This window comes from Balearica regulorum, chromosome 1 (genome assembly GCF_011004875.1).
Source record: "Balearica regulorum gibbericeps isolate bBalReg1 chromosome 1, bBalReg1.pri, whole genome shotgun sequence".
Taxonomy (NCBI): domain Eukaryota; kingdom Metazoa; phylum Chordata; class Aves; order Gruiformes; family Gruidae; genus Balearica; species Balearica regulorum.
Genome location: NC_046184.1, coordinates 4,863,313 through 4,890,116, shown reverse-complemented (window position 1 = coordinate 4,890,116; position 26,804 = coordinate 4,863,313). Strand labels below are relative to the sequence as shown.

General features: G+C 44.9%; 1 protein-coding gene across 1 annotated transcript in view; it reads right to left on the bottom strand.

The window, feature by feature from the left end:
• Positions 1-6,967, bottom strand: part of LOC104635134 (store-operated calcium entry regulator STIMATE) — a 36,701-nt gene extending 29,734 nt beyond the window's left edge. The window contains exon 1 of the mRNA XM_075742835.1: positions 6,859-6,967. Coding sequence (XP_075598950.1) covers positions 6,859-6,967 — 109 coding nt within the window. The remainder of the gene's footprint in view (positions 1-6,858) is intronic.
• Positions 6,968-26,804: the final 19,837 nt, after the last annotated feature.

Below are 26,804 nucleotides of genomic sequence, written 5' to 3'. Positions count from 1 at the left end.
CATGCAGCTACTCTGACAGCTTGACCCGAGACACAATGGGCGGAAGCAGGAGCCACTGTTTGTAGAGAGCAGCCAACGTGCAGCTCGTGAGATAAGTGTGCACCCAAGCTGGAAAAGCTCAAAACATATACCCTCCATCAGTTCAGGGAGCAGCAAAAGTCCTGTCAGTGGTTTAAGGACACAGATTGCTACTGACTTACATCCTCTAGTCTGCACTAGATGTATTTAGTCATTCCCTCGCAGATACCCTTGTACAAATGCTTCAAGAACATAAGCACCTGTAGCAAAACTGGCAGAGGGAATACTTTAAGGAAGAAAGAGGAATGGAGGATACATTCTAGGATATCTCTGGGTCTACGTGACATGAAGTGGCAGGGAAGTATATAGATTGAACTAGCTCCCACTGAAGATATCCAGCTATTGCTGGGCTATTCTACAGCATCTTTTACATAAGAAGAGTTTCTTCTGGGATGGAGTGCTCCTACTTGTTAGAGGAATGCACATGGACAGTGGGTTTATGCACTCAGGAAGCTCCTGCTGAACCAACGGCCATACGCAAAGTCCTGCATGGTGCTGCACACTGGACCTCCCAGGCTGATGCAGGTGGGCCATAAGAAAGAAATGGTTCTACTTTTTCCTAACAAAAAAAAAAAAAAAAAAAAGGGCAGAATAGAAAGAAGAAAAGACTTGGACATCTTTCCTTCCTGAGATCTCACCTAACAGCTGCTCCTCTTCCCTCTCTTGTGTCATTCCCAATGTTGTTTAGCCCATCTATTCCTATTCCTCATACAAATCCAGGATCATCTGCAGGTCCAGCGCAGGGGAAGCTCTGGAACCCACAGAGCAGCACCACCTCCCCATCATCTACCCTGCAGACACATGCCAAGCACCTCAGCTGGAGCATTGATCCATCTGGGGATCCTGACTGCCCAAATGAAGGCCACATAGTACTTTGGTATGGTTCTCAGTTTCAATCTCTACCGTCACTGTCTTATTCCTACGTGGATTTTTACAGCTGTCGTTATAGCCAAGTGCCATGTGGTTATAAACCGTAACTTTGAGATAGCAAGCACTAGTCATGCTTTGCACATTGAAAACAGGGCATATAATTTGATGACTCAGTCGATCTTCTAGGAAACCTGGATTTGGGCTAAGCTTTAGCTCAAATGCAGAGTGTTTTATTTAACTCTGTCCTGGGGGAGGCAGTAGTGACTTTCTCTACATAAAGCATTGCTACATTTCAGGTCAGTACCTTGAAAAATGGGGTTTAAACAGGGAATGCCGTATCTTGAGAGCACAAGATTTGAGATCAACACCTGAAGAATTAAGTCGTGCAACTGGCGTGGTACTTTAACTTAAAGTCTGTCTGCCATACAGTTTTCTCACAAATGCTGTTAAGAAAAAAAACCAGCTGGAAGCTTAAAGACTCCCCCCTAAAGTGTTACTTGCTTCATCTCTGAATTACAGAAGACTAGTTTCCCTGTAAAGTTTCTTGTACAGAGTTAAAAGTCACATATAATATCAATTGTTCACCACATATTGCAGAACCAATTCAGCAAGGAGTAAGGCACTTTGCAGCCCTTAGTTTACAGATAACTTTTCCTGCAGTTCTAGTTTGCCAGCTCATTTCTCAGCTCATCCAATCCATTTGTTCCTTCAGAAACCGGGAACCTCACAGCCCTCGCTTCGCATGCAGCTTTCCCTGCTCAGTTTGGCTGTTCAAAAGGTGACTTCCGAGAAGAGGTCAACGTAATCAACAGCTGAAATTGAGAAGCTTTGTAGGAAGCTGCGTTCAGCTTAATGAAGCACATCAAGTGCTGCGCGGACCTTTCAGCTTACAAAGCACAACGTGTGTTTTCAAGCTCAGCCGGTTTTCAGATGTAGTGAAGCAGAAGAAAAACGTCTTGAGAGTCCTGCCATATGTAGCTTTTTGCTTAACCCACAAACCTACATGTAAATCAAGTCTGCTACACCCCATGCCTTGCACCTCCAGAGACACAGTTAACCTTTGTGACTTTCTTTTCCCCTCGAGAGAAAAGCATCCTCAGTGGTGACGTTCCCATTTAAATATGCATGTGCGTGAATAATCAAAATCAAACATAGTTATTTATGTTAGAGGAAGCAAAAATCAGTGGAGCTTGTCTTGGGCACGGTAAGCCTGTAGTGCTCTCATGTCCTGGGCAAGTTTATTTCAAAACAGAGTAGAAGTCTGGACAGATCAAGTGACCTATCACTTATTTCCCCTCTTTCCTGACATGGACTCACACTTCCACCCACCCTTACGAGAGGTTTTCAGGGTAAAAGCAAAAAAAAAACCCACACAGAACACACTCAGGATAGTTTTGAAGCACAGAAACAGTGCTGCAATTCAAAGCATGTATAGCAACAAAACTGAACTTAGCACTGGGGCAGGATCATAGAATGGTTTGGGTTGGAAGGGACCTTTAAAGGGCATCTAGTCCAACCCCCCTGCAATGAACAGGAACATCAACTAGACCAGGTTGCTCAGAGCCCCATCCAGCCTGGCCTTGAATGTTTCCAGGGATGGGGCATCTACCACCTCCCTGGGCAACCTCTGCCAGTGTTTCACCACCTTCATAGTGAAAAATTTCTTCCTAATATCTAGTCTAAGTCTACCCTCCTTTCGTTTAAAACCATTGACCTACAAGGTCTACTAAAAAGTCACAAAAGGTTGCTTAAGTTTGATTTATCTTATGGAGATAAGTACCACAGCTTCCACCAATCCTGCTCAACGTTCCGATGCTTCCATCCACTGGGAGACTCTTTCCTATTTTCATTAACCAATTGCCCACCATCCTGGAGAAAAATGCACTGGAAGATCAAGCTGGTAAGTCCACAGGGACCAGGAAAACACAGACCATAGAACAAGGGGGTACATCTTAAGAGGATCTTTACCAGCAGTTTTCTACCACAGTCAAGAGCCACTGCTGCTTTCACGGTCAATCTGGCAAACTCCTATTCTGTGGTCCTTGGACCAGCATGTAAAACACCACCCTAGCTGCTAACAGAGCACCTCCATCACCAAATCCTGCCTGGAAGCCAGCACCAGGGTCCCTACCACCAGCAGCTCTGCCTTCTTAGACTAAGCTCAAGGCAAGATGTGCTGGAAAAATGCATCCAGCAGTGATATGCAAGAGGAGATAAAGGGACAGTGCTGTCACATTAGGCAGGATCAAGACATTTTCAAAAAGTCAAGCTGAAACCCAGGTTTCACTGTGTGAAGAGGGCTACGAAGCTCAGTCCAGTACAGCTCTCCTTGCCTGGAAGTATGAACTCTCTCCAAGAGCTAAGTCTCTTTTGACACCTGCAGCACAAGTGCTATTAAACCTCATTCAGGAGCTCAGAGGCTGCTGACAGTTTCAGGAAGAGAGGAAGTTGGAAGGGAAATAAATGTTCTTAGATGTCCTCCACGCTGTTTGTGGTGGCCTAGAAAACAAGTATACCAGCTCCAAGGAAAGCTTTTTCCATTCACAATGGAGAAAGAGATCCTTTAAAACTCCCCAAATCTGTTTCTTTTGGACTCCATCTAATTCACAAAAAAAAGCTATGGCTAGAATTTCTACACAAGATCTCTCCACACACACACCCTTCCCCCCCATTTAAAAGGGTTTTGCTGTCCAGGCTGCAAATCTGGACAAGTTTTGCTAGTCTACAATCTCTTCCTCAAAAAAACCCCAAAACTTAATAGCAGCACCTGCAGGGACTCAAGCCCCAAATCCTACCCAGCATTTGCAGCTGAGATAACTCAATATGTTTGCTCCACTCAACTGAGTGATGATCAAAGCAGAACATTAAAAACTACTTCACATGGGATTGCACAATTATCCACACTCCTCCACGTAGTGACCTCCCTAAGGGCAAGTTCTTGCACAGCAAACTGGACTGCCACACGCACAGCTGCTAGGCTTTACTGGCTCTTCTTTCAAGTGTATCCTAGTTCTTGTAGCAAGTGTCCTTACAGCCAAAGTGCCTCCAAAGCCACGGCAGGCAGGTGGGAAGGATAACGAAACATTTTCATTTGATTACCAAATGTGGTAGAGTTGCACCCAGAGCAAGCCCTGGACCACACTGGAATTAGGCTTGACTACAACCTTAAAGACCCTTCTTACTGCAAAAGCAAGAGAGTATTTGTAGGCTCAAATGAACTTTGTTATCACTATTGCTCACGGTAGTTGGCCAGATTAAGTGATACCCAGCCTAGGAAAGCTCTTTAGTGTGGTTATATTACTTCTGGGTCCTGTTTTCGCCAAATGAAGGACCCATCTCATGTACCCCACAACAGTGGGGAGCAACCATCCCACTCATGCCATTACAGCGAAACAAGTATTTCCTCTGCTGCCCCAGAACTTTTGCTCTAAGTTGACTTTTTTTGTAGCCTTTGCAACAGGCTAAATGACCTCAAGAAGCCTAGTGGGCTGTTGTCATAAAACTTGAAACCATAGGTGACAGGTCCAATTGGCCATTATTTTCTCTTCCAGGATTGCATAGGAGCAATCCTACAGCCCAGACACACACTGGATGCAGAGCACCAATTCAGACAATCACGCAAGACTGATTTCCTCCTCTATTGGGTTCTCCTACCAGGTTGGCAGGAAACAATCTTTCCACAGCCCCAAGAGACAGAAATTCAGGGACACAAACTCTTCTGACAACAATGTATAAACTTAACCCTTCCTGCCATGGGCCATACTTGGGACCCACACTTTGGATGTACACTCTGTGAGCACATCCCATGCACACACCCCTGCAAAACTTTGCAGAACACTACGTTACTGTTAATTCAAGTTCCTCTAGATGTTTTAAAGTGCTCTGAATTGTACCTGCACAGTTTGGAAAGCTTATTCTAAACAAATTCAGGTTCTCCTATAGCCAAGCTGAACTAGTACTTTAAAGTAGAAGGAATGCAGAAGGCATTGGCTTGGGTTCAGATAGGAATTAAATTCCACTTGCTGACCTCTAAGATGGAGCTAGCTGGCCAGCAACATCCCATTAAAGCAGAAATCACAGAAATACACAGCCAGGAATGTCACAGTACTGAAGGAAGAAGTATCAAAGAAGGGCTGATGCTGACTCCAGTGACACCAGTGTCCCAAGATCTAGACAAGATAGTCATCCAGCTGGGACTGCCTGACAATGCTGAGCTGGATGAAGATGCAATCAAGGTTCCCAGGAACCTTTTTGACTCTGGACACACAACACCTCCAGCTCAAAAGGCTCCCATACCTCCCAGCTACTGGAACCTTCTCCCCAGGAGGCTGCCAACTGAATGGGCCACATGAATAGCCCAAAAGCTGCATCAAAGCAAGTTATTGCCCAACGTAAAGTTCTTGGTAAGCCCATTACAACCTTAGCAGGTTAGGAGTCTGCAGACAAACAGCCCCAACAGCAGATCTGAGAAAAAACTCCAGCTGGGAATGTGTGAATGGGGCACCGATAAGAAACAGCTGGGGTGAATTAGGGACCACCAGCCCAGCTGCAGCCAGAGGAGGTGCTGCGGTGAGATCCCAGGGCTGTAAACACATCTGCTTTTGGGGTTCCAGCCAGGGCTTTCTTTCACAGCTTTAGTCATTGAGCTGATTCACAAGGAAACCGCATAAGATCAGGTTTTGGTTTCTCCTCATTAACCAAGAGATTGTTAATGTTCAAGGAAATATTAGCCCTTGCACCAGGGGGAGAACAACAGTTAGCCCAGGGTTGATGACTTGCTAGCTGGGGCTATGAAGCCTTCATCCACAGAAGTACGATTAACTGATGTCGTTGGTTTTACAGGACACCCCCAAGGAGTTGACAGGACAATTAACCCATACGTGCACATCAGTAAGGGGAACAGAATCACTAAATTAATCTATTACTGTCAATGTTTGGTGAAATACAAGCTACTCCAGGTGGAAAAAGCTATCAGTTATTGCAAGAAGAACTTGTTGGGGTTTTCCCTGCCAGCCTGGCACTAACCGCAGCACTGGAACCTTTGAAAGTGGTTTCCAGAAGGCAGAGAGGGGCAAGCGAGCCTCAAAATCTGCAGCTACTTAGCCGGAAAACTTGGGAAGTTTTAGTTCACTGTCATCATGGGCTTTTAAACAAGGAAAACAGATCGAGTTCTGGCATGTTATTCAACTTGTGTTAAACCACTTAACCCTAAAGAGAAGCAATGCTCACGTTGCTCTGAGTGAAATGCAGCTGCAGCACAAAACAGCAGTAAAATTTTTCGGGTCTTTCAGTACTAGTGCTCCCCACTACTACTTCTCACTGCTCAGCTGCTTTCTCTCACTACCACCCCGTCACAGAAACGCACTCTCTCAGAAAACTCCTTCCCCAGCCCTAAAACTACAGTTTAAACAAAGTTAAACAGAACAACATCACAATACAATTAAGGGCACTATTACAATGGTGCTTGATTAGAGTATGACACCTGCCTTGTTTTTGTTAGCTTCTTCCTTGTAAATCATCGAGTTACACCATTAGTTTTCACCCTTCATTAAAATTTTCTAAGTGACTGAGTAATCGCTCACACAAGCGGAGCCAGTCTCAGCAGATTAAAACTGCAGATTCGTGGGGCTTCATTACCATCAGATTAAGGTTAGAAACAAGAGTTTTAAGAACAAGCATCTGGAGCCTTAACTGCCGGCTCAGTACAGCGGTAACCACAAAGTACCGCACCTCCCTCCTCTTTAAATCCTACAGGTAGATAACGCAAAATTTGGCACTTATAAACCCAACCTCCCCTCTCCGAGCTGCGCTGCGCTGGCTGGAACCCGGCGAAGGTAAAGACGGTCGCCACCGGCCACCCCCCGCGGGGCAGAGGGCTGCCCTCCCGGCCGAGCATCCCCCGGTACTCACGCATGAGGGTGCTGAAGGCGCAGAGAGCCAGCAGCGCCTGCAACAACACGCCGAAGCGACCCAACAACGCTCCGCTGCCGCAACCGTGAGCCGGGCGGGGGGCGGCCATGGCGGGTACGGAACGATGCGGAACGGTGCGGAGCGGTACTGCCGCGTACAAAGGCGGCTCCGAGCCGCCCCGGCCGGCGGCGGCCACACCCGGGGGCGGGGCGGGGCGGGGGTGGGCCCGGCCGGGGATGGGGATGGGGACGGGGATGAGGATGGTCCCGGAGGGGACTGGGGTACCAGGTTGGGGAAGTAGTGATGAGGTTTGGGGTGCTGGGTTGGGGGGGGGGGTGTGTCCTGGTGGGGATAATAGGGTTGCTGGGCTGGGTGGGTGGGGGTCCTGTCAGGGTTTGGAATGCTGGGTTGGGGGAGTCTGGGAGGTGTTTGGGGTGCTGGGTTTGTGGGGGTTTCAGCAGGGTTTGGGGTGCTCTGGGTGGAGAGGTCCTGGGAAGGCTTGGGATGCTGAGCTGGGGGAGGCTCGGTGAGGTTTGGGGTGCCAGGGGGGTTCCAGTGATGTTTGAGGTGTCAGGCTGGGGGAAATCTTGACAGTGTTTGGGGTGCCTGGTTAGGGGAGTCCTGGTGGGGCTTGGGGTGCCCTGATGGAGAGGTTCTGGCAGGGTTTGGGGTGTGATGGTTGGGGGTGTGGGTGGGGGTCCCAGTGGAATTTGAGATGCTGGGTGTCCTGGTGAGGTTTGGGGTGCCGGGCTAGGGAGGTTCTGGCGGGGTTTGGAGTACTGGGTTGGGGGGATCCTGGCAGGATCTGGGCTGGGGAGGGTGGATGGGTGTCCTGGTGGGGATTGGGGTGCTGGGTTGAGGGGTTCCAGAAGCAATTGCGGTGCTGGGTTTGGGAGGTTCTAGTGGGGTTTGGGGTGCTGCATTGCAGGGATGCTGGTGGGGTTTGGGGTGCCAGGCTGGGGAGAGTGAGTGGAGGGACCAGCAGAGTTTGAGGTACTGGGCCAGAGAGGGTCCTGGCAGGGTCTGGAATGCTGGGTGAGGGGGACTCCCAGTGGGATTTTGGGTATCAGTCTGGGAAGGGTAGGAGGATTGCCAGGGGAATTGGAGGTACTGGGCTGGGGAAGACAAAATGAGTGCCAGTGGGGCTTGTGACGACTGGGAGGGAGGCATGAAATCACCCCAACAAGGTTTTGGGGTGCTGGTCTGGGGGCATGGTAGTGGGCAGCAGGTTCAGGGGTGCAGGCATGGGGTGAAGATACAGACTGTCCCAGCAGAGTTGTGGGCATGCTGAGCTGGGAAGAGGAGGGGGATGGTGCTAGTCAGGGATTTGATGGTGCTGGGCTGGGAGAGCACAGAGTCATCCCCGGGGGGTTTGAGGTTGCTGGGCTGGCGGTTCTCAGGATGCCCAGGGCTGGAGCACTGCCCCGGTGAGGGAGGCTGAGGGAGCTGGAGATGAGGCAGCTTGGGGGCCAGCCCATAGCAGCCTGCTCATCTCTATGAGGACCTGAGGAAGACAGAGCCAGGTGCTTCCCAGTGGTGCATGGCAGGAGGACAAGGGACAATGGGCATCAACTGAAACAAGAGAGGATCTGCCTGCATGTAAGGCAAAACTTTTTCCCTAGGACAGCAGCGACACAGGCTGTCCAGCGAGGCTGAGCAGGATCTGTCTTTGATGATTTTCAAGACTGGATTAGACCTTGAGTATCCTGGTCTGATCTCAGAGCTGACCCTGCTTTAAGTAGGAGGTTGGACCAGACACCTCCCCAGGTCCTTTCCAACCTGAATTATCCTATGCTCCTATTCCTGTGGTCTGTGGCAAGGTGATCTGAGACATTGCAAGGTCTGCTGATGGGGTCAGGATCTCAAACTGCAGGCTTAAACCTGTTTTTTTGCTACTCTGTGTAATACTGCTTCCACTCCCCTTTGCAGCCACCTCCCCAGGGAGTAGGTTTCAGTTTCTATTCCTTTTCACTATACCTGACACCGTCTTTAGGGAGTGCTGAGGTCACGTGCTTGAGTTTTCTTTGCGTTTAGTTACAAAGCCAAAGAGGCTGCAAATCTCATCATATCATATGACCCTGAGCAATGACCTTAAAACCAACAGTAGATGTGTTGAGACAAGAAAATCGTGGGAACTGGCCTGCTTCCAAAGTAGGTCCTGTTCACAATATGGGAGGGAATTGTGTCATACGTGGGCTTGGGAATCCCCTGTCCTGCTGATGTCATTAGTGCCAGGCAGTTTGGGCAGCGGGTCCCTCCTCCAGCTGCCTGTTGCTGCCTGCACGGACTTTCCCCAGCCCCTCAACTGAGCCAACACATCCCCTGGTACCAATGTGGTAACTCCTCGTCACTGAAATAATCCCCATCAGAAATAGTCCCTCCTCTTTTCAAGGGTGAATTGAATTTTGGATTGATAGATGTTCATTTAGCTCACCAACTTTAATCATGGTTTAATTGTGAGTTCAGTCAGCAAGCTGGACATTTGATATTGCTACGTCATTTTCAGCTGATTTTATATGTGTAATTGTAGTTTCATAAAAAAAAATCTTAATTCCCCTGGATTGGTAAATCTGTGTTTTGCAATCAGTCACCTTTATATTAAATTCTAAACCAAATATTAAAGTTGATATATAAGCCAGTTCAACGCACTATATGTGGAAGCATCTATTAAGCAAATACATATCTTAACTCAGATTTACTCAGGCTCTAACATTTTGCATTTTCTCAAGTTTCTTACGGTGCTGCTAAAGAACTATTTCCAAGAATTCCTTGCCAGATGATAATTTTTCACCTGGGAATTGCCTCAGACTCTATTTGCCCCAATATACCACAGCAATTGGAGAACACACAGAGAAAAAAAAAGACATTTAAACCAGATTGGTATTTCTTAAACAAAATTTCATTTTCTGTGAACAACTTGCAAATTATCTGTAAGAGATGGTATCTGTGATGCCTCGGTGGATTGCATGTGTATGCACAAGGGGAAAGTTTTCCTAAGGCTTTCCCAGAACCAGTTGTGCCTCCTCTCTTTTCTTGCTAGCCCAATTAACGGTGACTTCCCCCTGCTGCTGCGTTCAGCAGAGCAAACTTGTCTGAGGTCTTATTTTCAAGTGCTGATACATTTACGAGAGAGCGCAGCACCTCACGTGTGAAAACACACTGCTGTAAAAGAAGACAATAAACAGAAACCCCCTGATTTCACCCTTGGTTGCAGGAGGAGGCAGACACCATTTAGCAGCTATTGCTTCTTGACACTCCACCGTGAAACCACAGCTTTGCTTTATCAAAAGCTTAATTTGCGCTTCAAAATATTTGGGTTTCATGAACCCATGCAAAAAGCCCTTAAGTCTCAGCTGTATCCGAGGTGGCGTTTGGGAGCTCTGGCTACTAAATTCTGCTTCTATATTATTTTGGCAACCAAGATGCCCCACAGCTCTCTCCCTGCTTTTTCCCCCAGTGTTTTCCATCCCTCTGCAGAGGCAGAGGGAGGCACTGGATCCTGTTTATACCTGGCACTGATCCCAAGGTGTGTGTCCACCTGGTTGTGAATGGTGCGAGCTGGAACCATCAGGGCAGCCGAACTCAAATCCTGAGTCAGTGCCCTCAGGTGCCACAGCTCAAATGATTATTTTCCTTAGGGAAATTTTCCTTTGGGGCTCTAGTTTTGATCCTGAGTTGATGCAAAGCTGTTTTCTAAGCAGGAAAGTTAAGAGAGTGAATGTGCTCTCTGATCTGTTCAGGGTAAAGCCCTCCAAAGCTGTGCCATGGCAGGACTTTGCAGCCAATCTCAGCAGCAAGAGTGGCATAATGACAGAAAAAAGAAGGGCTGAGATCCTTCTCTTTTCCCTTAACCTTGGTTAGATTTGTGCATTGGTCAGTTTATGCTGATTTACTTCAATCTATCCATTGATCTTTGTGAGCTTACAGAAATAACGATGAGAAATATTGATGACATTTGCCAAAACAGCAAAGTAAGAAAAAGCAAACCAAGTAAGAAGCTATGCAAGAAATTTCCTAACAAATAGAAATTAATAAAGGAGTCATTAAAGAAAAAAAAAAAAAAGGATTTAAATATTAGGCCATGTGCGTAAGCATAAAATCAGAAAAGATGAGACACCAAAGCAGTTTCAAGTAATAAGGGAAGAAAACCCGATCCAGGCAATTCTGTAGATGTATGAAAGCAAGAGGAAAATGAAGGATGGAGTAAATCCATGAATTCTAGAGAGTGGAAAACCAAATAATGGAAACCATAGAAAATACTTCATTTTTTTCACCCTCCAAAAAAAGATTAGCAAGCAAAATTAATTTAAATCAATGGGAGCAGAGATAGTGCAGGGCAAGAACAGGTTAAAAGATTAGAGGAGGCAGGTCTGATGTTTTCAAGGACCTGAAGAAACCTGTGCAAGAGTAGGTGTGAAGTGGGCAGAGTAAAGCCTGGCTCCTCGGGGGTTATCACAGGGGACTTGGTGAGGAGGTTTCGGAGGACTGGAGAAGGACAAACGCTGTTCCTGCCTGGGAGAAGGGGGGGAATGAGACTCTGGGGAATGAGAGACCGGCCAGCTTTATTCCTGTAGCCAGGAAGATACTATTAAAAGTTATCAAACAATCAATTTATAAGCACCTAGAGGATAATAAGGTAATAAAACACAGCCAACATGGATTTGACAGGAATAAATCGTGTCAAGCCAGGTTCATTTTCTACTCTGAGAGGACAGCTAGCCTGCTGGATAAGAAGAGGCAGGAGACGGGCTGTATCCTGAGGAGGGCTTTTCTTGCTTTCCTCATGATGCTCTCATAAATAAGCAGGGAATATATAGCTCCTGTGAGCTTTGTAGGAGCACTACCTCCTGAGAAACTGCCACCCACTGCTCAAACAAGGTGTTTGCTGCTGCGTCAGAAGAGGTGCAATAGCTCCGAGGTAGGTATCTAAAGTTAGGTAAGGTAAATCTCACCCTTAGGCGATGATCAAGGATTCCAAGCTAGAAGAGTCTGTGCACATTTGTGAGGTTAGGGTGATAATTAGAAATTATTTTGTTAAACTGGAGGGATGGTTCCAAAGTCAACAGAATGAAGTGCAATGAGTGAAAGGGAGGGAAGGAGGCAGAAATTGGCATACCTGGCTGGAGAGGGGATCGGGAGATGTAAGTAGCCTGCAGGCAAAATGTAAGTCAATAACAAAAAAGGTGTTGCAAGGAAAGCACATCCTGTTCTCGGAGGTTATCTGGAGTGTTTTATACAAAATCTGGGGTAGCTGCTGGGTTCGGCCCAGTTTTGCTATCACACAAAGATGTATACATGCTGAAGTCTGGAGAAAGGCAAGAAGAATGACAAGCATTTGAGAAAATAGGAATTAGAAAGGAAATGAGATATTTTTTTTTTCCCCTCAGAAAAAAAACCACAGGAATAATAGGCGTCATTGGAGGAACAGGGTTTGTGGCAAAACTATTCCAGTACAGAGACAGTTATTGGAAAAAGTTATTAGAGAAAGTTTTTAGAATTGTCCTTCACATCTATCTGTTTCTCAAAAGGACAGCACCATTATGAGCTGCTTATGCGTCTTTTCTGGCTGAGAAGACAGTGACTGAGAAAATCAGATGTTCATTTTGGGCTCAGAGAGATCTTTTTTGTTTGCTTGAGTTGTAGCAGTGGTGGAGTCCATCACTGAGTCAGGGCAGGAAAGGACATCTCATTACTCATTAAAACCTAAGCTCAGCTGGGGACATCACAGCTGGGATACCAGAGCATCTTCTGTGCCATTCCTGTGTTGTGGGAGTGTGGCATGTGGGCTCAACACATCAGTGGAGAGCAGCAGCAGTAAGAGTAGCAGCATGGATCAGTGCAAGTGTTTTGGGCTAGACAGACCTGATTAGAAAAATCAGCAGTGGCGGTTGCGAGAAAACATGTGAAATAAGTGCATGGTGCTCAGCTAGATTAGAGTGCATTTTTTTCCGGTAATTCTGCTCTATTTTACCCCATGAGTGTTGAGACCCTGTTCATTTTCTTCCTGACCTTCAGTACTTCTTGTCCACTGCAAAAGGCTGCCCATATTCCTTGAGGACAATATGCATTGGTTGTTTTTCTTTTTTTTTTTTTTTGGTCCTTACCTGAAAAAACAAATCAGCTTTTTGTTATAAAAAAGGGTGTTTTGGAGCACTGGAATTGTCCAGCCCATTGCAATGGCTAATGACAATCATCTGCATGTTGCCCCTTCCTATGCACCACTGGCTGGGATGTCTGACATGCAACCCAGGTACCAGATTACATGCAGAGCCCTCGGTGTGGCTGGGTTTCTGTTTCAAAACAGACCTGGGGAGAGGACACGTTTTTCAAGGCTTCCTCGCTTCAAGGACATGTAGCTCTGAAAATCTGCTGGCTCGGGATCAGGCAGGATACTCGGCACTGAGCCAGGGGCTCCAGTTTATTTGCATTTGCTGCTCCTTGCACCGAGCTGAGAAGGAAATAAGAGTGCAGGAGATGACATTCCTTTCCACCTCCAAATCCCCAGTGGCTGGGTTTTTTTTTTTTTTAGGTCCAATACTTTTTTGTAATGTTGCCATGGCCTTGGATGCCCTTATAGCAGTCCTGGTGTAATCACAGAACAAAAAAGCCAGTCCCTGCCATGTGCAAGCTATTCTTGGGTGGGATCTGTCTCACCTGGCTTTAGGAGTCTCCTGTTGAGATGTCTCTTGGCTTCTTTCATAGCCAGTGGAGAGAAATAGCCTCCTGAAGGATGTCTTCCTCTGACCTGTTCTGGTCAGCTCTCAGATGAAGTCAGTCTGCTCCATCTGCAGGCAGTTCAGTGACGGCCCCACGTCTCAGAAAAGAGTCACAGAAGTGCAAGTGCTGATTTTTACAACGCAACATCATTTTCTTCAACTCACCCACGCCATAAACAGATGTTTCGTGCCCCCCCAATGTCCTCAGTGTGATGGTAGGGATGAGGAAGGGGCAGTAGCAGGTCTGCAGATGGTTATTGTGGTAAGATGGCGGGGGGTGTGCAGGAAACTGCCCTTTCCAGGATAACCCTCGTGTAAATTATTAATCTGATTTTATTTCTCATCTGATGGAGAAATGGCTTCTGAAAACAAGGTCTCTTGAGAAAACTTCCTTTAACTGATACTTGGAACAGACTTTATTCATACTGCCAGCAGCAATGATCCCTGCTGATTAAGTAGTAGACAGACCTTATTCTTGCTTAATTACCCATTTTTACAAGGCCTGGCACATTTAACAATCGGTTCCAGGTTCTATTCATAAGAAGAGGCCAACACCAATTTTTGTATCAGCAAGACTTTGTATTGCAGGATACTCCAAGGAGTAATCATCAAGATAATTCTTCTGTATTTTTAATAAGTGCTTTAGCCGTGTTATTATGAGACATTCAATGTCTTGCTCTGAATGTGTTGTGGTTTAACCCCAGCCAGCAGCTCAGCCCCACGCAATTGCTCGCTCATTCCCCTCCGGCTGGATGGGGGAGAGAATTGGAAGAGTAAAAGTGAGAAAACTTGTGGGTTGAGATAAAGACAGTTTAATAAGTAAAGGAAAAGCCATGCACGCAAGCAAAGCAAACCAAGGAATTCATTCCCAACTTCCCATGGGCAGCCAGGTGTCCAGCCATCTCCAGGAAAGCAGGGCTCCATCATGCGTAACAGTGACTTGGGAAGACAAACGCCATCGCTCCCCCTTTTCCTTCTTCTTCCTCCAGCTTTATTTGCAGAACATGACATCACATGTTATGGAATATCCCTTTGGTCATTGGGGTCAGCTGTCCTGGCTGTGTCCCCTCCCAACTCCTTGTGCACCCCCAGCCCACTCGCTGGTGGGGTGGGGTGAGGAGCAGAAGAGGCCTTGGCTCTGTGTAAGCACTGCTCAGCAGTAGCTAAAACCTCTATATTATCAAAACTGTTTTCAGCACAAATCCAAAACATAGCCCATACTAGCTACTATGAAGAAAGTTAACTCTATCCCAGACAAAACCAGCACATTCTCCACTCTTTATTTTCACCCTTTTGGTGATCCTAATATCCGATCTAAACCTCCCCTGGCACAACTTGAGGCCATTTCCTCTTGTCCTATTGCTTGTTACTTGGGAGAAGAGATCAATCCCCACCTGGCTACAACCTCCTTTCAGGTAGTTGTAGAGAGTGATAAGGTCTCCCCTCAGCCACCTTTTCTCCAGGCTACAGAAGAATACAAGTTCCTTCAAGCTTGAGATGATGTTTGAATTTATGGCCATTGTGGCCTGGGCAGAACGCCCTGGATCTGAACTGCAACAGAGTGGATTTAGGTTGGCATCAGGACACCTTTTTCAGGAATAAGGCTAGTTAAGAGATGCAGTAAGTAAGTTGTTGGTGGCAGAGAAATTCTGCCACTGGAGGGTTTTAAGAACATCCATCTTTTTAGATAGTCTTCTCTCAAGGACAGCTAGGTAATTTCTGTTTGGGGTGGGATGATGGATGAGTTGATCTCCTAAGTTCTCCATGAACTGCATTTTCTGGGCTGCCATGCTTGTTTTAGCCAGCCTCTCCCTGTGATGCATCATTATCTATTGGACAGACAGGTAGTGTCCTAATCCTATGCTTTTGGAGATCCGACTCCTCATCCTGCTTGGTGGCACTGCTGACAATATTTCCGCTTGTCAATCAATCTCTGGAGGTCATCGAGACGTTATGTCCCCTCTGAGGGCAGACCCAACCTGGACTTATTTCAGGCAAGGATCGCACTGAGTTGGCAGTGCTTGCCTGTCCGCCTGTCTCTCACCTTTCCACTTCAGGGGGATCAGACTTCTCCTCAGGCAAGAAAAAGGGTAAAGAGAAAAAAAATCAAATCAAATACAGTTTTGTTCTTTACTGCTCTTCTGTCTCTCTGGCAGACCTGAGATTTCCCCGGGGAAAAGGAAACCTTTTTCTCTGCACGGTCGTGGGTTTGGATGAGTCCTTTAAGATCTTTTGCTGGATGTGGGAATCTGACTGCCTGGGTAACTATTTATGTGAAAAGATCAGTTAGGAAATGGAGACCTACCCAATTGGCAAAATGTTAAATATTCACAAAATTCATGTAGCATGAACCAGAGAGGACCTTGATTATTTTCCCCTGAGTTCTATCGCTCAATAGAGAGTCTTGAAATAAAATGCTAATTTGCCAAGACCTGGCGAATATTCACCGCTCCCAAGCCTTTCTTCCATTAGCACTTGAAAACCACAGGTTCCCTCACAAGCCATCCTTGATGTTTTATAAATGTTATAGCTAAGGCATCGTTTCTGCTTCCTTTAATGCATTTTTTACAGCTGCAGCAGAGATATTATTTCAAGTCAGGCTGCAGACAGTCATCCTGAAAGAAACCTCAGTTACCTCTCCTGGGATGTTTCCAAAACAGCAAATTCTACCTAACTTTAAGCTAATAACCTGCTCAAGGACTCCGTTTCACATTTACGGTGCAATCTCAGCTGCATAACTGTGAGTTAGAAGCACGATGTAACCTCACAGGTACAAAAAAGCTTTCAGAAGAGGGCTCGATCCTCTGGCTAAGTCTCACTCTTTGGATTAATGGAGTGCTTCCTTCCAGAAAAACACTTGGGTGTGCAGGAAAAAGAGTGTTAATGGTGCTGGGATTAGAAATGATGCAACAAATATTTCAGCAAATAAGACATTTTAGGATGCAGGAAAAAGCCTGGCTTCAGCTTGGAAACTTCAGTAAAATCTGCCCCTGTGCTAACCTATGGTGTTTTACCCAGGGATTGCTAAAAAAAAAATCAACTGTCTTAGAAGTTTTTTGTTACTCTCCTAGCTGGTCTCATGACAAACATGAACACCCTTTCTTCAGGATAAAAGTCAAGTGCGGAGACCACCAATATCTTGCTAGCCTTAAGAGAAGCACAACAGAGTCCATAATGATCACACTGAAAATTAAATGGGAGGGAGCAATAAAAGCAATGAAACTTGTGTTATTTTTCTTAGGATCCTACCCAGGGAACCAGGGTAGGAGTCGCAGCCCAGTACATCATCCAACATGCAAACATTGGTTTTGTGCTGTAGAAGGCAAATGTTGCAAAAGGCAGAAGAACTGATTAATCCGAGCTAGTTCTTCTTGGAGGACTGAGTATTTGGATCTCAGTTTTGGGTTCAATCCCTGCTTAGTCACTTCTTCTGTTTAAGCAAGAAACAAAAGTCACAAAGAAAATATCAAGGAGGGAATTTCTCATTTGTCCTGTGGCAGGTAACCTGAAATCTGAGGGTGATTAGTAAAGCAAGCTGATCTAAAATATGCACTTTATTTAAAATAATAACTTTAATGTTATTATTTTCCATTCATTATGACATCCAGTGGTTTTCCAAAGCAATGAACATTGTAGTGAGGTTATTTAGGTTAGTTTTGTGTTTTTTGAATTCAAGGGGAATCTTTTTCCTGGCTCCAGCTGGCATCAGATCAGATGTGTAAATCACACCCTTAGATGAGATCTGATACAAAACAATCTCAGTTGAATGAGTCCATTTACTGGAGATGTGTTTTCACATTTTAGTTCCCAAACACTGGACCCATGCCACAAAGAGTCAACATACAACTTCTCTAGGTGCAGAAATATCATAGCGTAATTATGTACGCACGCAGAACTCGCTGTCTCCTTCAGTTCTGGAGGGGAGGCTGTGACTGCAGGCCATTGGGTATATTGCTTTTTAACAGCTTAAGGTCTTTGACATATAGACATGAAGTCAAAGCTGGCTTTCTAGGCTTTCTCAAATTGTGTCTCCTCATCCCACGTTTGAATTCACCATCTGGAGAGGATGAAAGGATCCCTGAAGCAGTTTACAGAGGAGCCCCAGTGCTCAGCTGGATGAGCACGGCTTGCAGACCAGGCTGTATTTTTTTCTCCGACTCCCAAGCTCTGCAGTGTGTGGCTGCAAAGGTATCCCAAATGCCTGGGATTACAGAGATTTCCAGAGAAACTGTATCCCAGAGGAGTCATGGTTTTTTACTGTGTTTCCATCTTTAGCAGGAGAAGAGAAAATATTTGAGGGAACAGGAGCAGGACAGTGGCCACTACGGATGGTCGTACAAATCCATCTCACCCCCATCCCTGCTCTTGCTTTCCGTAACTGCCTGAGATGATTTCCAAAGTTAGTTGCAGAATTCATTATATTTTAAGTCTTTGATTTCTTTTATTATGTATGATAATTTTTTTTTAAAAGCATCTGCAAGAAACTTTCCTGCAAAGGTTTCCCAGAACAAACAGGACCAAGCTTATTCCCTCATTGGCAAGGTGGTACATCTGCAACTATCTTGAACCTTAATTAATGGTTCTGGATGTATAAATTGAAAAAAAAAAAAAAAGCAACCCAGTATATTGATGAAAGCTAGGGCTGGGTTTACTTCTGAGCACTGGCTCACAGCAATGGGCAAGACACTCATGGTGACCTATCTTTAACCATCTAAAAGTTGAATCTAATCCAAACTCACTTGGGCTTCCTCCAGTCAGTGGGAGGCCTCTTTGGGTAGCAATTCATCACCCTCCCGACCTCAGGGAGAGCCTGGGTGAATGGCTTAGACAAGATGCACTACATTGCTGTTGGAGGTGAGGTAGGTCCCAGAGCCATCATTGCCAGGCAGTGAGATCAAGGACAAATTGTAATGTGAGTGGGATAGGCTTGCAAAGCCTTGGTGGTTGCAGTCAGGATGAACACTCAGAAGATCTAAGGATTTTCTCTAGGGAGCACGGCCAGGTCACAGCACTGCCTGCTTTTTATTAATGACAGCAACATACCTGAACTTGGGACCCAGATTGAGATCATGGTGAAAAAACACAAGATGGAAAGCAGAAATAAACCCAAAGGTTGTTCTTTACCCCAAGAACAGCATCTTCGTGATGGAGCTGTACAAACTTCTATATTTCCCTGAATGTTTTTTTTGGTGGTTGCTCATGAGTGCAGTGCCTACTCCAGATCTGCAGCTCTGCTACAGGCATTGTAATGTTCACACCAGCCTTTTGCATTTGATGTTGCTGCTCAAGATTTTTAGTGGAAGTTGTTCTTTCAGATACTGGGACTGAATTTCAAACTGTGCTGCAGGGTTTGGCAATTCTACAAGGTTTGTAAAGATAACACATGCATCAGTGAATACTGAACCAGAGAGAAGGTTTGAGAAATGTGTGAAGAAACTGTGCTTTCTGAGCTGAAGGCGCAGTTTCAGAGAACTTGTGAAATCCCTCACTTGAGAGCAGCCATGAAGAAAAACAAGCAAACAGGCACTCGTAGAAGGTGCTTATGAAACTACCTTGATGTAAACTTAGAAAAAATGATCAGAACTTGCTAGGCTGCAACACATGGGAAGGGGAGACCATGAGTTTTGGATGGAAAACAACATAACAGTAGCTTAAGACCAAAACCTAACACCACTGAGGAAATGAGGAAGCATGGGAAGTGGAATTCCTTTGGTGACAAAGCAAAGCTGAAAAAAATGCAATTAAGAAAAAGGAGAGCTAAGGTGGTGGCAGTTGTAACAAAGAAGGATGATGGTTATAAGCTCAGCACATTCACTTTTTGACCCTAAGGAGGCTGCAGCTGCACTTTTGGTCTGCTTTTTTTTTTTTTTTTTTTATGTCCAAGACCATTAAGTACTCTTCTCTCAGTCAGACCCCAGTATCAGTGGGGTGGGATTCGAATCAGCCAATTTTAGCTCTCCAAAGTTGGACCATTAATCTAAGTTAGCTGTCTGAGCTCCCTCTAGAGTCCTCAGAGAGAAGATCCATCTGCTCATAATACTGGTGCCTGAAACAGTGAGATGAATTGCTCTGTGTGACCTCTCTCTGCTGGATCTAGACTCCTTACTCCTAAACAGCTACATTTAGTTAAGAACCACAGCCTTTGCTTTGCCTTTGGCTAGAAACCTCAATCTGTCCCCTTCCAGCAGCTGCCTGATTCGTTGCAGACCCCCCGATATATTTTGCCAGGTTTGACCTTCTGAAAAACAAGACTTAAACCACTTCAACTTCAGCTTGTATATCTGTGCATCTCATCTGCTTCCTTTTCCTTCAGTAGCTTTTAATTCTCTGCTGCAGTGAGGTAGCCATAATCTCTCTCAGTGTGGAAAATGGCAATGCTCTCAGAGTAAGGGTGGTGGCATCCTCTACACTTCGGAGGAAGCCTTGCTCATACAGTACCTGGAGCTGTACTGAATACAGCTGGAATAGCTGAATTGTCCAAGGCGAGAAGGGACGGGTAAAACCCTGAGGCAGAAGTTGTCTTTCCCTTCATTGTGAAAAAAATGACAAAACCAAAGCCTCCTTCAGAACTGAAACGTTTATTTTACAAAGTGACAAGGTGTTTCTGATGGGAATTTCTTTTATTTATTTATTTGCTTGGTATTTGGACAAGGAAGATATAGTATTGTCTTCTTAACGTCCTATCTAAGCCACCAGGGACCTTTGCTTGAAGACAACCATGCAATAGGTAAGCGGTTTGGTACCCACACTCATAGCTCCCCAGCAAACGCTTCTTGGCTCTGCCAATTGGTGACAAAAAAGACATTGATTTTCTGATCCACTGTTTGCTCCCTGTGGAACCTGAGCAAAGGTTATTCTATTTAGGGACTGATTTGACATATGGCTTTTGGAAGCTGAAAAGTGTTTGTAGGTAAATCAAGGTTTATTGCCAGAGCGGTTCATTCAGGAACATAATTAGGTGAGCACACACATGCACACCCATGGAAAGATGCCTGTAGGCTTTTCATAACCTATGCAAGTAGCATTCACAATATGGCTTTTTCCGTAGTTGGTTCAGAATGAAAAACCTGAATATACTTAACATAACATAGGAAGAAGTCTTTTTTATAAAAAAAAGTGATAGAAAATTGATGTTTGTCAGAATGATTTACAAATCCCCAGTCGCTGTACATGTCTGACCAGGTCTACTCTTAGTTTTTTTGACAGTGTTGTATCAGTGATGTTTTACAATCAACTTCCTGTGGTACATGCAGTTGAAAATGAGACTAAACTGACCTAAATTTTATGCATTGCACAAGAACAGTAACTCTACAGGCTGGAAACCTAATTTTTTGCAAGAAGATCTGTGCCTAGTGACTTTTGCAATCTGTTCCCACATGACCTCTGCTGAAAATGTGGCTTTTGGCATAGCTCAAGGTGGGGTCCCAAAACTGAGATTTTTCTTCTCTGCCTGGGAGGAGTTGGTCTGTTATCATATACCATTCAATAAAGATTTAGTCTTGATTGCAGTGCTTATCTCAAACTCACTCTAAGTGGTGTTTCTACTTTCTTCTGCTTCTACTCTTTCTTCTACTTTCACCCTTGCTCTAACAAAAGGCTGCTGTTGTAGCAGGTCACCTGTTAGCTTAATGCTGATGTAGAACATACGTTCTTGTCCTCTTGCCTCTTCACTTCTGGATGTTAGAACTGAAACACAAACCCCTGAATACCCAGGGACTTCTAAAGGCCAGAAGACATCTGCTTGCCATCACAGAGATTTGCAAGTTAAGAGAGGGGAGAAATAACTTTGGTCAGTGAGATTCAGAACTGACTCAAATTCCTGAAATTAGACATAAATTGTGCTTTGGTGAAGAATTAAAAAGGGATGAAAAAAATGGAACATAGGAAACAGTAAGAAGAGGAACTTGTTCATCACAATGTAACTAACTGAAATATCAATAGCTTTTCTTCTCCTGACCCACCCCTTTTGGCAATCTTGGACTCGCGGATATGTGACACAGGATTGCAGCATCGTGATCGTGGGCCTCCCAAGGCAAAAACCTCACCATACAAAAATCTCACCATACAGACACTGCAAGGACACTGGAAGACTCTTACTAAGAGTTAGCCAGGAGAAGCTGGGCTTCTAGCTCAGTTGTCTAGATTGCTCTTCCAGGCAAAGACATGTATACCTCCATCATGTAATTCCTCCTGTGTGGGACAAATATCTAGAAGTTCTTGGGATCGCTCTCTGGAGGCGCCTGTTTAACCATCGTGGCCATCTGGAAAACCTAGATCAGGCAATTATACACTAGTGGAAGGCTGCGGCAGTGAATTTAGGATGTGAACCTGTGTGTGAAATGGTCCTAAAGAATTAGGGAGACTTTACATCACAGAGTGTCATTTCAGAAGGCAACAGTTGCCAAATATATCTTCACCATTCAGCCTAGAGTGAAAACACCCAACCTAACTTGGTTACAGGAACCAGTCTTGCTGTAGCAGGAAGAAATGCCTGTGTAGGCTCATTTTACTCTGTTTTCAACAGGGAATGTATTACTGCAGCTATATTTTTTCTGGGTAGGTATGTCTGCATTGAGGGGCAGCATGGGTGCAAGCATGAATTGGGAACCTGTACCAAACCTAAGAGGGAAAATGAAGAGTAGTGGCTCAGGGACATAGTGCATGAAAAAGTGAGACGTGGCAGCAGAGACGAGTCCCACAGGGAGATCTGCGTGGCAGAAGTGTCACCTTTCCTGGGGAAGCCAGCATGGCCACGTTCAAGAAAGGTGAAAAGTGAGTTTGTCTCTCCAATAAGCTAGTATTTTCTCTCTCCATAAATAAAGAACACGCTGTTCACTTGCTGTGTGTATACTGAACTCCACAAGAAAACATCCTGCTTTTTTTCAGCAGGATCCTATCAGCTGAGACAAAAATCATTCCAAAAATCATTTATTTCTTCAGAAAGTGTGGGACTGCTTGTCCCCGCTGCTGTCACTTCCCATCCATCCCTTTTATTGGGCAATATCAACGCACACTCTTCCAGCAAGGACTGCTCAACAGCGTACAATAAAATTGATTCATTACTCATTTTCTTCTTATTATCTTTCAATTGCTCCGGCTTTTGATACCACTTAAAGTGGACATTAGCTCTTCGTAACCAATGTGTATGCCGCTAATGCAATAACACTCCTAGGAGAGAATGCTTTTACTCCAAGCTTTCATTTAGTCTCATTACTTCTTACAATGCCTTTATACAAGTTTACTTTACCTGGAGGTAGACCACCATGATAAGGAATGAGGACACAAATACATTTCTTAGAAAAACTGGCCCAGGTACCCTGTGGGTGTAAATGAGAAGCATTTAGTGCTGGGAAGTGATTTTATTCACAGGAGCTGGCTCTCGAGGAAAATGCTGAAACCACTAAGAGTGAAACTCAACTTTTGTGTTCCACTTTGGCATGAAAGCAAAACTGTTTAAACTCCAGGAGAAGCAAGACTTTCTGTTTACAATCTGCCTTGAAAAATGGAGATGAGAGTTGATAGCTTTGTTTTGGGATAGGAGGGAGGATGATTTGAACTTCTGTATGCATTGGGAAGGATTAAAATTCATTGTTAAAGCAATAGTGAATTTAAGGTAGTTTTGCAGGCTCTAGTTTGTCTTCTGGGAGGAAAACTCCTCCCAGTTACAGCACTCATTAAAGTTTAATTTGAAGAGGTTCAAAGCAGTGTAGATCCAGTGCAGCAAAATTCATAAGTACATGCATAATTTTGTCATATGAATAGTGACCCTATGGGGAATCTCTGCTCCCTACTGGAATCTCTCAGACCAGGATTTCTTCTTGGTTTGGGTTGGATTTGGGACTCTTTTCATCTGAAGGTCCAGACCAAAGGGTATCACAGACTGCTTTGGTCCTAGGCACTGAGACTGGGCATGACCGGAGTGACTACTCAAATGTGGGAGTTAGGAAGTCTCAAGCACAGATACAACATTTGCTATTTACCTTAGAGTGATAGGAGTTTCCTATTCAAGTCCCTACAGTGATTTTCTCCACCAATTACAAAGGGGATTAATACTTCAGATGCAGTTATCTAAATATATTCTAGTTCAGACAGATGAATAAAACCTTAAACATTTTATGGGATCAGATTTCTTTTTAATTAAAGGAGCCCTTTGTTTCACAGTAACTTTAAAAGTCTTATTTATCATTACATTCTTTAGGAGTCTCTTAGGAAAATAATTTCCTGCTACCGTTTTTACTCAGTCTTTGGATCTCCTATCTCTTGTCACCTGTAACAAAGTGCTGTAGGAAGGAGCGCTGCTGTATTGCTTTCATGTTCTCCATCAGCTCTGATACGGATGGTTGTTATAAAGCTTCATACATAATATATGCCATGTCTTAAAGCAGCCCTGTAAATGACTGTACAACTGTAAAGGTTTCTTAACTCAACTAGCCTCCAGCTACCAGCTATAAAAAGGCATTTAAGCAGATTAGCATTAGAACTACCTGGTGAGATGAAAAATGGGGAGGCACAATGGCCTAATGATGGATCATTGGGCTGTGACCAGTCACCTGGGAAAGCCACCTTTCTGTGCCTCCAGTGTGCAAGCGCTGGCGCTAATATTTTTTGGAAAGTGTTCTGTAAGTGCATGATTTGCCCTCACAAGGGCCACCTTTGTGAGAACATGTAGGAAGGATTTTACTAGCAGTCCAAAGGAAATGTTGCCCCTCTCCCGCTGGGTCTGAATTTGCTCTGGCTCCTTTGAAAATTCTGCCTTTGTTGTGTAAACGCCTTTGAATGACTTTGCATGTTTTCTGCCTTTTTGCTGTACAGAGTGTTCTGAAACAGCTGGAGAAATGCCCTTGGAGCCTGTTCTGCCAGGAGGTGGAGTCCCATCCATGCCTGGAAAGCTATTTCTAGTGGCTCAATTTTTTTTAAGATTTGAGCTGAGAATCAAGTCTGTTTTAAAGCTTGTCATGAGGAAAATCAAATTCCTTCCCTACCTCGGCTCCTGCTGTGACTCAGCAGAGGAGGAACATGAATTCTCTGCCCCATGCTGTCACATTTATCAGATCAGGATCTTCCTCTGTGTACCTAGCTCACCAGTCCCAATCTACCACTGGGCTGGACACAAGTCATTTTATAAGAATGGAAGAACATAAGAAGAGTAAGACAAAAGGCTCCAGCTACTTCAGTTTCCAGATTTTCCACAGTGGTCATAATAAATTATGTTAATTTCCCCCAAATACTGACATTTCCTCAGAACAGAATCCCAATTCCTGCTTCTGGGAGGTGGTCTTGGGTACCCTAGAAGCTCCCAAAGGTGTCATTGAAGTATTTTAGGGGTGAGATAAATCTGAAGAATCAGCTTTATATGTCTTCATATGACTCGGATGTCTGTGGTCCCATAATACTTGGTAGATATCTGGTCAATGCAGCCAGTCAAGTCTGGGGAGCAGTTCAGCTCACCCCTAAGTTGAGTACCTGCATTTGCTCAGCTCTCTGGTTCTCCAGAACCCACTGACCGTCTGACTTCTGGATCTCCATTGGTTTTGAGCTTAGACATCTAGGGTAGGCTTTGGTGGCCTAAATTAGAGAACTTTCTAGCAGATGTGGCAGAAGACAAGTCAGAGATTCAACCCTTTCAGAGCTGTAGTTGGAGACCAAGAAGGACACCCTAAGGCAAATCAAAGGGCACTGGACATCTCCAATTAGGCTTTTGAATTCATCTCCTAACCCACATGGAGATGCCTGCATAGGTGATACCTAGATTTAGGCATGCTAATGTGGAGCTGCATCCAAGACACCCTGTCATGCTAATTGTCCAGACTCTGTAGCCAGTCAATGGAGGCAGGCAGGCAATGCAGAACGACCTGCCCACAGCCAACATCTCCCCCTCTCCCTCACTGCCTGCTCTGCCTTGCTCTCCAGAAGGTTTTCCTAGGCCAGTTGGGGCCAGTCATGCTAAGAGAAAAAAACCTTCTCCCCTGCTTATAAATACATGAAGCTTGTTTGCTGCTTATCACAGAATTATGCTTGGAGAAACCTTGTTAAAAGGCATCATTACAAACACTGGCAGGGTTTGTAGATATGCTTCTTGTAAAGCCAAATAGGAGTCAAAAGCACTGGCTGTGAAGCCTGCGTTGTACTGATGGAGGGAGGTGCAACCCACACAAACAAACCTTTCAAGCACATCCATTGACACATCCTAATTATGCAACAGTGACATTACACTTGCCAGTTTAAGAAGGCATTGTCACATGAGCTTTCATCCCTGACATTTCTAACTTCTTGCTTTTCAAACAGAAAATATTTGCCCTGGCCCTGTCTTGTTGGCATCTCTTCTGAAGTCCCCCTTTGCCATGGTTTGTGCTTTGCACTCTTTGTTTATGCTAATGCAATGAGCTGCCTTTTGTGGATCCTGGAAAAAGAGGATATTTCATAGACAGTAACGTAATCAATTAATACTAGCCTGTGAGCATGATTTATTTACCTAAACACTACTTTAAACCCAATGCTTTTCAGCAAGCATTGATAGGACTCTTGATAGGACTGGGCAACATCCTTTTGTTTGTAAGAAGGCAAATTAAAGGACATTGAGATGAGCGCTGAGAAGATTTGTCAGGGTAAAACCTTCTCTCGCTTTACAATATGAAATCGTAGATGTGAACAAGAAAACAGAAGTTGTCTGCACTGAGCAAAGAAAAATGTGATTCTCCCTGTGTAAGGAGATATGTTCCTTTAGATAAAACCTTTTCAGAGTACTAAAACCTATTATTTTTTCAGAACACCACGCCAAGAAGGTTTTACATTTATACCTCACATTTATAATGTGAAGTAGTCAAAAAATGGAGGGGGAGGGAGGGATGAGAAATTTTTCATGTTAAAACATCTTATCTGTTGGTAGCATACCTTCCCTGGTGAAGACCCCAAAAGATCCATCTGGTGCTGGTGAAATTTCCACCGCATCGACCCCACTTGTGTCGTCTGCTGTAAGAGGAGATGTCCAGCCTCCAGGCCAAGTCAGATCCATCCAGCTCATGGCTGACCTCTTCCCAAGGCCACTGGCCGTGGTCACTTTTCATTGGCACTTGGCCATGATCTCCTCTGGGATTCATGTGGCATCTCTCTGGCCCTAAGAGGTAATTTTCAGTTCAAAATGCCTGAACATGCAGCCCACCGGAGTGGCACTTCTATGGCTCATCTGTCCCATGAGGTCCTGGCAGAGTGTTCTAAGGGTATTTGAGGATG